Raw genomic sequence first — 14,740 nt, 5'->3', positions numbered from 1 at the left:
GGCATGTTCTCCATTTCTACGAGATCGAGTGACTGAGATAATGAACAGTGAATCTCCAGTTAATAACTGTCACATCTCTTCTAATTTACCCATTAGAATGAAAACATTTGACTGAAAGGCTGCAGGTTCAACTTTCTCCATTATATTCATTTTTAAATGCACACAAACATGCATGTTTTAAAAAAATTTGCAAAGGTGTACAGGTATTTTTTGAATGGTTTGTAAATGTTTAAATATGCTCATATTTATTAATAACTGAAAATATAAGAGTGAAAAAAAGCACACGGTTTATTTTGCAAGTCTGTTCTGAGGACCAATCCTAAAATGCTTTCAAATGTGGATTGATGTGTTGGTGAAAATCTAACTAAAATTAGCTTTAGCTTTCCCTGAACTAAAGCTAATTTTTCAGGTAAGCCAGCCCAAAACATCGGTTTTCTATAAAGTACTAATGAAGCATCCGCTTGCAAACAAGTGTGCTCATAAAAATGTCATCTTAATCAGTGCTCTAGTCACTAGCTGTTTAAAAGCACAATAATTTTAACTACAAAGGGCCTCTATCAAGTTAAAAAAGGCAAGCTTGGCCACACTTCTGGTGTCTTGACCTATTCCATGCTGGCTGCTTCAGAGGACACTGCCTGTTAAAACTATCCCAATTGTTGAAAAAAGGTTGAATGAGCTTAAAATTTGGCTAGAATGTTAATTACTTCAGCATTACATTGCTTAATCCATATCATCATTCTTAGTTTGTGGGAGTTTTGTCAAGTCAAACAAGGATGCAAGCTTCTACTGAGTGGAATGTCAGTATTTTATTGTTAGAATGAATCCAACTTTTAGGAAACAAAGATTTTTGTCATTTAAAAAAAAAAAAAGAGCAGTTGGCATATTCAGTGCATGTAGTTACCACTCTAACCTTTTTCCTAGTCCGATTATCAAGAGTTGGGTTGTAATTTAACTGAAATTTTCATCCAGTAGGCAAGGCAAATACTTTTCTTGAGGGAAAACTGTATCAAATGTAACGCGGCTTTATACAAATGCTGACGCAAGAAAACGTATGGGCCTTCGGGTGATTTCAATGTCCCAAAAAAAACAAAATTGCATTGTTTTGCAGTCAGCAGACATTTTGGTTCACAGACCCTGCCCCCAATTAATTTAACGCCCAAGTATGAGAATAGAAACAGTTCAAAGTCCCTGCATGAAAACCCGGAACATACAAAAGACATTCAATTTCAACACAAGTTCAATTTCATGTAGTTTGTCCTTCGTTGGTGTTTCTAGTCTGACTTCTCCTTCTCTTTCATGTGGAGAAACACTACACTGAAGACGAAGAGGCCCCCCATCATGGAGAAGACACTTGCGTAGTACGGGAAGGCTGAAGGGATAAAGCGCTCGTACTGAGTGTGCTGCAGGGGGCGAACGGATACCTGTGGTGGGGAGAGGGACTTTATAAGTTAACCAGCCACACATCAGGTAAAGCCACTCACATATACAACAACTACACTGTAAAACAGCTCAATACATGAAATATTGAACAGTAATCACAACAGTGCGTTTATTACATGGGGTAAGCTTGAAACACTTGCCTGAGTTGAGGAGTAGAGATGAGTGTATCCCAGTCTATTGTAGTCCACCTTGAACTGGAAGACTCCGTAAACATCAGGCAGTTTGAACTGGACACTGTATTTTCCTCCTAGAAGAAAGAGTTCTTCATTTAGACTGAATGCTATTTAAATACAAGTTACTTTTCTATATCAAGCTTCTAATATCAACCCCAAATATATAATCATCAAGATGGCCACGTACCATTCTTCTTGAGGTAAGTCCTGACGAAGGGATCGATCCTCACAAACTCCAGCTGAATGTCATCTCCATCGAAGGGGACCCAGCGACCCTCAGACAGCATCTCGATTACAATGCTGTACTCCTGCACGGCGAAGACAAACCCCATCAGATAACGCGGCTGCTTTCCGCTGAATGGAGAAAAACATCGGCGGGGAGACGAGGGTTCAACTCACCACAAGGTCAGTGATGGTATACGCTGCAGGGGGCATGCGCTCTCCCACGGGATGGTGGGTAACGGCGCCCACTCGGAGGACTCCAGCCTCTTTAAAAACCCAGCGAGACAGAGCCTCGGCCAGCTCCATGTTCCCCGTCTGCCCGTGCCTGAGAAGAACACAACCAGGAGTGAAGGGCTTCAACTACCACCTTTAATATAACCTTTGTGTGGTTGATTTAAAGAATCCAACCCTTTGGAAAAATTCACTAAGCAATTGGAAATGTGTTTGAATTGAAGAGCTTTCTCCTTCAATAGAAGTATTTCTCAAACACACCACAGTGGAAGGTGAATATGACCCACGGTGAGAATTTCCAGTAATCTTACACATTGAGGATCCAACATCGTGAAAATTTGAGGTGTTTGGACTTCTGTTACTTTGTAACGTCAAAAGAAAGACGCTGCCGTTACATGTGCGCTGACATCATAGCTGAATATCAAACTTCTCAGGACACACGAAACACTATTAGCCAATCAAATCCAGGAAAAGCTTTTGGTGCGTCAACAGTTTTTAAATGATTATTGTCTGTTTTATAATCTCATTTGTTTTATTCTACTTTTAAAATGCCTTCCGCTTTTACCATTGAAACTCAAGTTACTAACTTTTACTTTAAATGTTATTTATCGCTTCTTTTAAACTGCACAAAAGGCATTATACAAGTGAGTATTTTTTGATTCCCAACTATTTTGTCCTTCATAATCAACCAAGTTTGGCCCCGAGAAAGGCTGCAAACGTCCTCCAGTCTTGATTTACTAAAACTATATGATGTGTCCACTTGCATAGAAGTGTCTTCTATATCTTCCTTCAACACCACCTTCCATAAATTAGGACAATGGAGACAAGTCACTAGGGGAGAAGGGAAGGGACATCCTGACAGGTGCAACAACACGTATGGGCCTTCGGGTCAGTCCATGACAAGGAAACCTCAGAAAGACCCATTAAAGACCGACAGGCAATTTAGAGTCACCAATTAACCCAAAATTCATGTTTTTGGACAGTGGGAGGAGACAATGCTGCCAAACCTCACTCCGAGTTGAGCATGCAAACCATTTTAGTACTGCAAAAATGTGCATTCTTAAATATAACACACTGACCACAAAAGTGTCTTGTTCGTGCAGGGGCGCTCTGGAGGGGCTGAATGGTTAGGTTTACCTCTGTGAGCCTGGAGTGGCCTTCTGCACGGCAGAGTTGAAGAAGGCATCACTGAAGAAGTCAAGAGAGCCGCTGAAAACCACTCTGGCGTTGTTTCTGGCCTGCAGGCCGGCAATCAGCAGGGTGTTCTTGCCCACGGCATGCGGGTACTGGAAAAATGTAAATGCACATTACTGCATTACCGTGAATATCCAATAAAGAAATGGACTGGAAAAGTGAAACAGAAAAACCATTGAGGTCTACAGTTCTACTATCATCATCTTGTTAATACATGGAAATACAAGTATTATCGAGCACAATTTCCGGATTTGAAGTCAGTGATGTTACCTGAGAAATAGGCCGGTCAGGAAAGAAGGAGTACGAAGTCGAGGAGCCGGTAAGGATGTCAAGTACAAGTGGGTTGTCTGGGTCTGCAACCATCCTAGAAGAGAAGAAGGTGGCAGTGGCTTATAGGGACATTAAGATTTACTTGTATGAGTGATGCATCTATTCTTCAACATGATGGAAGACCTCAACCTTTGCTCAACAAATCTACCACACATGCATAGTGGAGCTCATATTCACAAGTCATTCAGTGGTATGCAAGAGTAGCAGAATGCGGCTATTGCTGTTTGAAACATGTTGGTGGTGCTTACCCAACACCCTTAAATAAAACGGGTTTATTAGTAGGTTTGCCGACAATAGTTGGAGCTTTCAGGAGGTTCTCTGGGTCAGCGACAATCATGGTGTGCTACCGACAAAAAGAGACCAGTAGTAAGTGACAGCATGGAATGACATTTTGTAAGACTGAATACAACGCGTGTGCCTTTTAGCTGAATACCACTGTTTACCTCTCCGGGATCGGACACATCATAGTTGTGATGGTCGATGACGGCAGTCTTCTCCTCATCAAACTCAATACCACACTCGCTGCCCAGCTCCCTCAGTGGGTCACCTGTGTATCAAGATGAGAAAATAAATTACGTTACGAGAAAGCCAGAATGCATTAACCATACAAAACACTGTAAGAGATCAACTGACCAATGTCTGAGCTGGCAGCAATCAGGACGTTGCCTCCACCATCAATGAAGGATGTAATGGTCTCCACATTTATGTTTCCTCCAAAGTCTGCAGATGATGTGAAAAAAATTACAATGTTGAAACTTGTGTGTCTCTCTCTCTAAACACACGCATATATATTTATATATATATGCATGCTATACAATTTGAACCAAGAATGTCTCGTTTACCTTCAACTGATGGCGAAAAAAGGATCAAATGGTCATACAGGAATTGGCCATATTTGATAAGTGACAGTGAGGAATCATCAGCAGTCTTGAATGAGAGGTCGAAACCGCGATCTGTAAATGAAATAAGAGTCGTCATCATCTATACTAGCATGATTTAAACGTGCTAATATAGAGTACAGTTTAGAAGGAATTACAATGCATCTATAAAGGACTGGGCCATCACTATGACTGAGCAGTGCTGAGTGTTTATAAGCATTGATGTCTTAAATAATCTAAAATGCATTACCTCTGATTTGACATCAAGTCAAGAGACATGGGCAGAAAATGCCTGTTTAAGAATAATGTTGCATTTTGAGAGAAGATATAATCATAAGGATTATACAATTATAACTTATTTCTGATTTTTTTTCACAAACATTCATTGTGTGACACACTGTTTGACCATAAATATCTTGGGGGTTTTTTCTGAATTGAACACATACAGTTCTTATAGGTTTCAACAAAGTCCTAGATGGTGTGACCATAATAAAATTTTGATTGGGAAGTTTAATTGAGTAATTAACATTAAAAATCCAAAACAAATGTACAGTATACAGTCATGACAGATACAACTGTAAGAGGGAACGCTATAGCTAAGCTAATGCTAGCTGCTCAACTTGAACGCTACATCTAAAGGCCTCTAAGTCTATCAGTAGTCTATCTTAACGACTGATAGCTATTGCAAATGGTTTATGAAAAGACACTTAGTGCGTAAAAAGAACAAAACGCCTGATATTTGCACCAACCTGCCAGACTGCGGAAGAAGATTGAATGGGTGTCTCTGATGTTCAGGTTGTCCAGCAGCACGAGCGTCTTCCCGTCGGCCACAGCGCAATGCAGCAGAGAGGATAACGCGAGCAGCACCAGGACACTGCTGTCCAAAAGCCCCAACCTGTTGGAAGACATCTTCCCGGTCCGTTTCTTGGACACTGATACAGAACCGGACCGGTTTGCCTGCACGTCTGCTGTCAGCGCCGCCATTATCCTGCAGAAGAGCGACGTCAGCGTTAGCAGCAGCAGGCTGAACCTTGACCCCGGAAAGCAGCCAATCAAAAAGAGGAACGCGTCACCCTCAACTGCCACTCCACCAATGGGATGTGAGCTTTATTATAAGACCGGAAAAAGAAAGTTTGTTCATATTGGAAAGGTCTTATATATAATTCAATTCAAACTGTTTTTTCCCCCTATCGTGTCTACACATACATCGCAAATATAATTTGTCCAAGTGCTGGTTCCGTAGTTATGAGAAGTAGAGTTATAGTAAAAACCACCTAACCCAAGACATGGCAAAGACCAAGTATCCACTGTATATATTCTCTATTCAATAAATGAAACTTCTACAAATTAATGAATTCCAAAGTGCTTCTATTGAAATAATATAGAACAAAGGTTGTCAGATTGTGATGACTCTTTATTGAGTGGACACCCAGTTAATCGAAGGTTGCAGATATATAATAAAGCATCTGTAGAAGTGAATGATGGACAGAAAACAACTGATGGAAGAAAACTGTCATATCAGAAAACCAAAAAAGAAAAACAGCTTTAGTATTAATAGAAACCAGCTTGTCATCACTACATCATCTGTTGGTCTTATTCTTCTATCTGAGGTATTAAGACTTGTTTAGAAGACATACACAAATATTGTACAGGGAGAAAATGTTCAGTGTTTTACCTAAATCTTGAGTACCTGCATGACTTCACGTAAATAATTTCTGTATGTGCTTTGCATGAAAATATTTCAACCAAGTACAATAAAATATTGTTAATATTTTGACTAAGCAGAATGTACATATTTCATCAGGGAAATAAAAACAAACAGGGTTTTCTTTAGTTACATTAGATAAGACAGACCTGTGAGTTAAATGTTTTATATACAACAGATAAGGTGCAGTCCTACCTTGCAGTCTAAAAATAAACAATCTATACAAAGTTGTAAAATACTTTGTTCAGCAATTTACTGAAAATCAGTGGACATTTTTGCTGGAATTCTGCACAAATTCATATTTATAAATGGAGACAAAATCACACATATTATGTACACTTCCAGTCAAATGTTAGGACACACCTTCTCATTCATTCATTGTTTCTTCTTTATTTTCTTGGCTAATTACAGAGTAGATTCTCTCTGAAGCCATCAAAAATGTCAAGTGAGTGCAAAGCATGAATCAAAGCAAAGGGTGGCTATTTTGAAGAATTTAAAATATAAAACATGTTACTCAAAGCTTCTTTGTTTACTAAATAATTCGATGTGTTCATAGATAGTTTTGATGCCCTTAGTGAGAATGTAAATAGTCAAGAAAATAAAGGAAAAACAGTGAATGAGAAGTTATGTCCAAACGTTTCACTGGTAGTGTATGGCAATTTCAACCAATCTTTCATTCATTCTTCACAAATTTGCTCTACTATGCCTCACAATCCATCTCCACTTCTTTTTTCTTCTTTAGATCTTTTCCTGTCTGGAGCTCTGGCTCCGCCTGTCCATTCTCCACTGTCACCTCCTCCTTTTCAATGACTCCTGATTCCTCTTGTACTTGGCTCTCTTCTATGATTCCTTCTCCTGTTTCCTCCGCTCCCTCCTGCGTGCGGAAGATTAGCTCGCCTTCCTGGATGACCTGCTCCGGCGTTGGCTGCCATGTTGTGGCAGCATCTCCTTCTGCTGCAGTGGTTGCGGTGTACTGGTAGAAGTCGGAGTCCGCCTGAAACATGACCAGGGCCTGAGCCGTGTGAATGCGTACGTGCTGGGCCAGGGAGCTGGCATCTAAAAATTTGTCTCCACACGAGTCACAAGCGTACAAGATCTGGGTGTTGGGGTCTAGGAAAAAAAATTAAACAGAAACAAAATAAGTCTTTCAAACTTGTATATTTTCCATTTTATTTTACTAAAGGGTATAAAAGAGTCTCTCTCGGCCCCGTCAATCAACGTTTAAAGCTGGTGTTAAAGATGGATGGGTGGATAATGCTCTGTTCTGATATGAAAAACTAAAAAAAAAAAAAAAAGCTAAAAAAAATTGACACAAAATCCCACTGACATTATCTGACAATCAGTTCTGTGAAGATTCAGTTCAAATATTTGGAGGAGTTCTGTTTATAACATTAAGCTCCTGACTGAGTGTATACTATGTGTAAAATTGATTAAATCAGCAAACTAATGTCAGAAGGAAAATGACAAGACTTTTAAACACGTTTGTCCATTCGTTGTTTTAGTATACAAAAGTGTGATTTTCCATCCATTTTACTTCTTTTCAGCAGTGGAGAATAACGTCCATCTTCCTCACAGTAATTAAAGTTACCGTAGCAGCAGACCAGACAAAGGACTCTCACTTTGACAGTCGGCCCTTGCCAATACATTACATCCAGTTCTGAAAAATGTTTACTCGAAAAAAAAATATTTTTAAAAGCCGACTCTCTGTGTGAGTCTGTATTATTTACGAAGTTACCTGCTTCTTGCACTTTCTCGACTGCCTTGGTGATTTCAGCTTTCAAAGCCTCGGTGTCATCTGCAGACACTGCAGTAGTCACTGGAACCACTGGTAACAGAAAATAGAAAGCAATTACACCACCATCCTCTTCATATTTATTAGTTTCATAGTCTTCAAAGTATGCAGAAGTATTGCTGGTGCTCCGATCCCCCGATGTTGACTATTTCCTGCCAATCCACCCCAAAAGACTGAAATTGGTACTGAAGGTTGTCTGACCTGTCAGCTGAGCCACAGCAGAGGCTGCCAGGGCCTCCGTTGTCAAGGTGACGATGTCCTCTGTGGTGACGGTGACGATGTTGATCTCACTCTCAGAAGTACACGGCACTGCGCATGCGTCTACCCCCTCGTCCGAGTTCCCCCCGGCGACGACCAGCCGCTTCATACCCGCCTTGCCATGGTGGACGGTCTTGACGTGGGAGCGCAGGTTGTCCACACGGTTGAAACCTCGGCCACATTTGTCACAGAGGAAAGGTTTCTCTCCTGCGGGGACCAGACGGAGGGAAGGAGCAGAACACCAGTTAAGCGGGATTTAAATGTCCCGTTAACAGAGACTTTACTGCTCGTTTTCTTCAAGACAATTTCTGTCTTTACCTGTGTGAATGATGATGTGCTTCGACAAGTCTCCCACGTTGACGAATGCTTTGTTGCACATCTGACATTTGTGTGGGCGGACATTGTCATGATGGCGAATGTGATTGGCCAACTGGCTTGACTGCACAAACCTGGAAAAAAGGATAACGAGACAGAAAATTCAAGAAAGATGCGAGAAAAGAATTTTCATTGTTAAAGCAACTAAACCCTAACAACGAATCTCATAAGAAAAACAAAAATCTGTATTAATTTTGTATTTTGTGTAAACATTTTTTTTTTTATCAAATTTCCACATGCAGACAGTTGTAGTTGGTGAGCCTGAAGATCTGAATGCTTAAAGTCATCGGCGAGCTTCGAGTTCAGTGAAATCAGCCTGACGTGAGCAACGTCTGTGCTGACCTTTTGCCACAGCGGTCGCAAACGTAGGGCTTCTCTCCTGTGTGCTGACGGACATGAGCGATGAGGGAGCTCGCCTGGGTGAAAGCCTTGCCGCATATCAGACAAACGCAGGGCTTCTCTCCTGTAACAAGTGCATTACAGCGTCACTGAGGCGGGAAGTGGACGACGCTCGTGTGAACATTCATATTAACATCCTTTTATCAAGTCCCGGAATATCGTGATAGTACCTGTGTGGATGCGTTCATGCCGCTGCAGAGCTCCGGGGTCACTGAAAGCTCTCTGGCAGTGCACGCAGACGTAGGGTTTCTCCCCACTGTGTACCCGCAGGTGTCTTTTTAGATTTCCTAAAGTGAAGGCCACAATGCACAAAGATGAGATTGAAAGCCAATAAAGCAACCATGTCGACTTCTATTGGAAAACTTAAACAGTCAAACATGAAGTCAGATTGTACTTCATCTTATCTGCTTTGGGGGGTATTTCAATGTATGATCTAGTTTTTGACCCACCCACAGCTGTTTATTCCAAAGGCAGATATCCAGATTTCACTTCACCTGCACATTTATCATGTTGTATCTCGTTTCTTGTGTTATTCCATCCTTACATCCATCATTTTTTACTACTGCACTCATGATAATCTGTTAATGTTATCATTTTTATATTTTCAGTTCATTTTACTAGTTTTTAACATCCAAAGCACTCTGTGTGTTTTTAAGGATGCAAATAAAAATGCATTAATTGTGCATTTTTCTATAACAATTTTAGTTGTTACTGTCTCTTTATAATGGAATAACATAAAAACACGCACATTTCCTCCAGAATACAGACGAGTGTAAGAAAGAAGAAGAGTTTTCTTTTTACCTGAAGTGGTAAACTGTTTGCCACACTCCTTGCACTTAAGAGGCCCGTCAGTAATATGGATTTTTAAGTGAGCCTTTAGATTTCCAATCTTGTGAGAAAAAATTAAACAAAACACAACAAAGTTCACCAGTTCAATATTTGTCTTCAATTTGAGCCTACACAAGTGAAATTCCTCCGCGCGTGTTGTTACCTGGTTGAAGCGTTTATCGCAGTGCGGACACTTGTTGCCCTTCTCCGTGTCATGCGTCTCCAGGTGTCGCATCTTGGCGGTGGGGTCGGAGAAGGCCTTCTCGCAGAAGTCGCAGTGGTACGGTTTCTCCCCGCTGTGCACCAGCTGGTGGCGCTTCAGGTTGCCTGAGGTGGTGAACAGCTTGCCGCACACTTCGCAGCTGTAGCGCGCCTCGCCCGTGTGGCGCTTCCGGTGCAGGTTCAGCAGGCTGATCTGTCGGTAGCTCTTCCCACACGTGGAGCAGCAGTACGGCTTCAGGGGACTGGGAAAAAACAAAACAAAACGAGAGCTTAGCTGTTGGTTGGGGTGGGCTGAATCTCAAAGTCTGAATAAAACCTAAGTAACTTACCTGTGTGTTTTCTCGTGTGCTTTACAAGCTGCGGGGTCGGAGAAAGCCTTGCTGCAGTCCCGGCAACTGAACGGTTTCTCTCCTGTGTGAATGCGCATGTGCCTCTTGAAGTTGCCTGTGTGAGTGAACTTCTTCCCACAATCCTACAAGGTAAAAAAAAAAAAAAGAAGAAATATGTAATGCAAAGATTCATATGCAAATGTAAAGAGAAAGTGCATTCAACTCTGGATCTTCGAAATATTCATGAAAGTGTCAAGCTTTCCAGAAGCTGTGAGACTGTTGAACCCTGGTAGTGCCCTGCAGTTCCGCGGTATGACAATAAAAATCCTTGAATGTGGTTCATCCTTTCCATCCTGACAGTTCTCACCTCACATTTGTGTGTCACGGAGCTGTAAGGTTTTGATTCAGACCGGTTGCTCATGGACGCTGATTGAGATTGCCTCTCGTCTCTCTCGCTGCTGGAGTCAGCCGCCTCCTCCTCCTCCTCCTCATCCTCCTCCTCCTGTTGGCTGAACTCGTCATTGTCCACTCCAACGTCTTCTTCATCGTCATCCACTTCGCCATCGTCCGTCTCCACAGAGTCATCCTCGAGCTCTTCAATCACCTCTGTCGGCTCCGACAACTTCTTTTCTGCATCCTTTTTTGACGGGCCTTCTTCTTCTGAGTCATTGTCTGCGAGAGGAGTAAGTTGTTGAAATTGATAACCACCCCAGACTGAAATCACGAACAAGTACAAAGAGACCACAGGTTTCAGAAAGAGGTTTAAGGAAGTGATATCTGGCATGGATTGAAAAAAACAAACTCCAATCAGGCTCAGTTTTTTTAGACTTTATTTTTTGAGTCTGAAGACATTTAAAACATGTAACTTAAGAAAAGCTTCAACTGGAACGAATAGATTGTTATTGTTTTGGTACTTATTGCAGCGAAAGCATCTAACAAATGGAAATGGTCATGTGATTAGATGATTCCTGAGTTTGTGTCTCCACAAGTCAATTTGCAAGCAAAGAGGCTACGAGCAAAACAGAACAGTTTCTACTCTTAATATAGAGTATAAGAGGAACCTGCTCACCAGGTGGGAAGTTCCGCCGAGGACGTTTTCTGATTCTTCTTCCCCGAGAGCTCATGTAGGAGGAGCTGTCAGCAGATTTCAGCTGTGACTCTGTAGATATAGTGAAACAATCTCTAAACCCAATCGCTCAATAAACATGTCTTTCATTCAGTGCTGCAGCATGTTGCCTTTCAAAAGTTCCACACACAAGGTAAAGAAATAGCATGTCAGAAATATGTAATTACTGGGTGTGTAGTCAGCATCCGAGGGGTCGTCCTGAAAACCCCGCGTCTGCTCCTCCTTCTTAACATGGATCTTCTTTTGAGCAGAAACAGTGAGGGTTTTGGGGGGTCGTTTGCGGGCTGGGGGAAGTCTGGTGGGGGCAGGCTGGGAAACGATCTGCTCTGGTTCAGCAGGAACCTCCTCATTTAATCCATCTCCACTTTCCGGGGCTTCTCCATCCTTCTCTACATGCGATGCCACTTCAGAAAGCTGACTTTCAAGATCCTCTTTGAGTTCAATTTCACCTGTTTTTTCACCTGTTTGGTTTGGTAAAGATAAAACGTTATTATGAGGCTGCAAATGTTTACAGACTGTTTACAAATGGAACTTTTATGTTGTGAATGATTTGATATATAAGCAGACTTTAACCTAGGGACAATACCTAATAACTTTAAAGAGCGATCCAAAAATATAAAGCCAATTAATTTCAACAGCTAATCAACCTGTGTTGTTCAGCCACAGTTCTACACTGAAATAGCCCCCAAAGCAAAGAGGAATCAAACTTACCAGTCGAAAAATCCAATGTTATGAGGGAAGGAGCTGTATTTGACATGGACTGGTATGCAGAACATGCATTTACAATTTCTTGCATCTGTAGAAAGTGAGCAACAGACAGCACGTCCTCTACATTCTGCGGGCCTAAGGTCAGCTTGGCGGTGTACATAAACTCCAGGACTTGACCCAAACCTGTGTGAATGTGACAGCAGCTTAATATCATGCAAACATGCACCTGTGTTTAGAACCCACAGTCTGGCTGTGGCTCACCTGCAGCATTGCTGATGTCGAGGTGCACCACATCCTTCTGGTCTAAGAAGAGGGTGCGGAAGTAAACACTGCAGGCTGCTAGCACAGCTTTATGAGCCTTGAAGTCCACCCCATCTACGACAAAGGTGCAGTCACACAGCAGGCCCTGCTTGCGTTGCCTGTCAAGCTGCTCCAGAACTTTCCCGCTGTGCCACGGGAACTCCATAGTTCCGATGATGCAAGAATCTCGGTTGGCTCACACTCTGAGGACAAAATATCGGACACATGTAGAAATCCCAACGATTTCACTGAGAGCTAATATTATAGAACAGTTGGGACTGTTCAACACCCAGGCAATGCAATTCACGAATTCGCACTGAATACATACTTTCTAGAGATCAAATCAAATGACCTCAACCATCCATCCAACTTACAACCCTTTAAAGCACTTTGTTTTAATGTATATTCCTATAAAACATTGTCACTTGCCATATGTCTGAATATCAATAAAATTGCTTTCCCTTAAATAGTTTTAGTTGTGGGCTGACAATCTCAATTAAGATCTTAATACACCTCAATTCTAAATAACAATACAGCCAGTCATTACCAATGCACTGCAATGACAGCCAGCGTTTGAATAAATATGAACTCAAGGGTCCATGAATTCTTCTACAATTATTGTTCATTGGATTCAACAATGCGTTCACTGAGTTATATGTATTGAGGTTTGTCTCAATATGTGTATTTGTGTACATAGAAGAAGTGAGGGTTTGTATTTCAGGTGAATGGAGGAGTCCTCAGCAGGTCCATTTAGTTTTATGCCATGCTTGTTTCTTTAAATGTAGGCCGAAATACGCTACGAACGCAGGACTGGCCAACGGAAGCAGAACATGCCCGAATAACGCCATTCCTAGTAAAAGACTAGTAAACAAAGATTATCTTTAACTTCTGACAGCTCGGCTTCACCGTGCATCGATTACAATTCCTCCATCCTCGCAGTTTAGCTATCAGGGATTAATTTAGCGTGCCTACACGCAGCACTGTAGACACAAGATGGCGGCTCGTCTTCCTCTGCTGTTGTTTTCACCGTCACCTCGTTGCTTCCACGCACGATTGTTTGTACGAACTAATCGAAAGATTTACCCCCTGTTTGCCGCTCCTTCGCTCCGGTTTCAAGGCCCTGGATCGAGCAGTGTTGTTGAGTGAAGAAAAACAAACCCAATCGAGTGTTTCGGTGATCGATCCTACTCCACTAGCTCCATCCACCCGTCGCCATCTTCATATCTCTGATCGATTGATAGGACCGGCAGAGCTGTTTTACTACACGCCTATTGTCACAAGTCCCGCCTTCGCCCGTCTCTGATTGGCTGCCACACGATCCTGCTCGCTAACTGGACGACACATCGATCCACTTTAAAATAGTTGTTTTATGCTTTTTAGTAACAGGGATGAACATTTTGATTGGTCATTTTAATGAAATAAACCTAATTGTGTCGCTTAACCCCGACATAACATCTGAAAGTGTTTAATCTATTTAAAACCAAACTTATTCTAGCAGCAGAAGAAACGTCACTCGTAATGATATAGACAAATTAATATTAGCTTGCCTGGCCAAGCAGTGAGCACTATAAGGCTTTTGCATGAGAACATTTGTCAGAATTAACTTGTGTATGAGATTAAAACGATCTCATAAAACCTATTATAATTGCATTTGCCTCTTCTCTTTCAATAAAACCAGATTCAGTAAATGCCAACCGACCAGCCGCCTTCTATAAAATTCAAAGTGGTGAGATGAAGAAGTGGATTAATTGAGCCAAGATCAAGTGACAATGGCTCAGGATACCCTGACACACCTTCATTTTTTTCAGAGTATTGTCCCTGAACGTCTGCCATCATCAGTAGCACAAACCCTCTGATTACTGTAAGCTGCTTTAATACACATGCTGTTCACGTAACATTTACAAGGAGCTGTATTTTTACCTCCACTTGCATGTGATTCAGATTTTGTGGTTTGCAAAATGGGCAAGTTTCATAATCATTTAAATTTAGCCGAGTGGTGAATGACACATTTTCAGTGGTGTGACAAACTGAAAACCACATCTTGCATTATACATAAATTTGACTGAAACATTTACTGCAGTAGGACAGCGTGCTAATGGGATACAGAGTTTAATGACAGTACATAAAACTTAGTAAATGGTACTCTTTCAAAAACAGTCACATGATCTCACAACAATGTCTTTATGCTAAGAGACAGAGAGAACTCAACTCTGAAGTTTGTAAAAAATAA

The 14,740-nt window shown here is 41.5% G+C and overlaps 2 protein-coding genes across 2 annotated transcripts; both read right to left on the bottom strand.

Moving 5' to 3' along the window:
- Positions 1–787: 787 nt before the first annotated feature.
- Positions 788–5,465, bottom strand: ddost (dolichyl-diphosphooligosaccharide--protein glycosyltransferase subunit (non-catalytic)). The gene is made up of 11 exons (XM_080496253.1): positions 5,218–5,465; positions 4,433–4,543; positions 4,224–4,310; positions 4,034–4,137; positions 3,839–3,933; positions 3,531–3,624; positions 3,204–3,352; positions 2,013–2,160; positions 1,801–1,921; positions 1,581–1,687; positions 788–1,421 (listed from the first exon to the last, which is right to left on the bottom strand). Exons 1-11 carry the CDS (start codon positions 5,450–5,452, stop codon positions 1,272–1,274), a joined length of 1,401 nt encoding a protein of 466 aa, XP_080352379.1. The 5' UTR covers positions 5,453–5,465; the 3' UTR covers positions 788–1,271.
- A 402-nt stretch (positions 5,466–5,867) lies between these two features.
- Positions 5,868–13,725, bottom strand: zbtb17 (zinc finger and BTB domain containing 17). Its single transcript, XM_080496862.1, has 15 exons — positions 13,594–13,725; positions 12,472–12,713; positions 12,214–12,393; positions 11,670–11,963; positions 11,446–11,535; positions 10,744–11,048; positions 10,377–10,519; positions 9,989–10,289; positions 9,799–9,886; positions 9,168–9,284; positions 8,941–9,061; positions 8,542–8,672; positions 8,167–8,430; positions 7,909–7,998; positions 5,868–7,283 (listed from the first exon to the last, which is right to left on the bottom strand). Exons 2-15 carry the CDS (start codon positions 12,674–12,676, stop codon positions 6,874–6,876), a joined length of 2,739 nt encoding a protein of 912 aa, XP_080352988.1. The 5' UTR covers positions 12,677–12,713; positions 13,594–13,725; the 3' UTR covers positions 5,868–6,873.
- Between the last annotated feature and the right edge of the window lie 1,015 nt (positions 13,726–14,740).

The sequence above is a fragment of the Blennius ocellaris genome (genome assembly GCF_963422515.1).
Source record: "Blennius ocellaris genome assembly, chromosome: 5".
Classification (NCBI taxonomy): domain Eukaryota; kingdom Metazoa; phylum Chordata; class Actinopteri; order Blenniiformes; family Blenniidae; genus Blennius; species Blennius ocellaris.
Note: the sequence above shows the minus strand (reverse complement) of the source record. Positions and strands in the feature narration are given on the sequence as shown.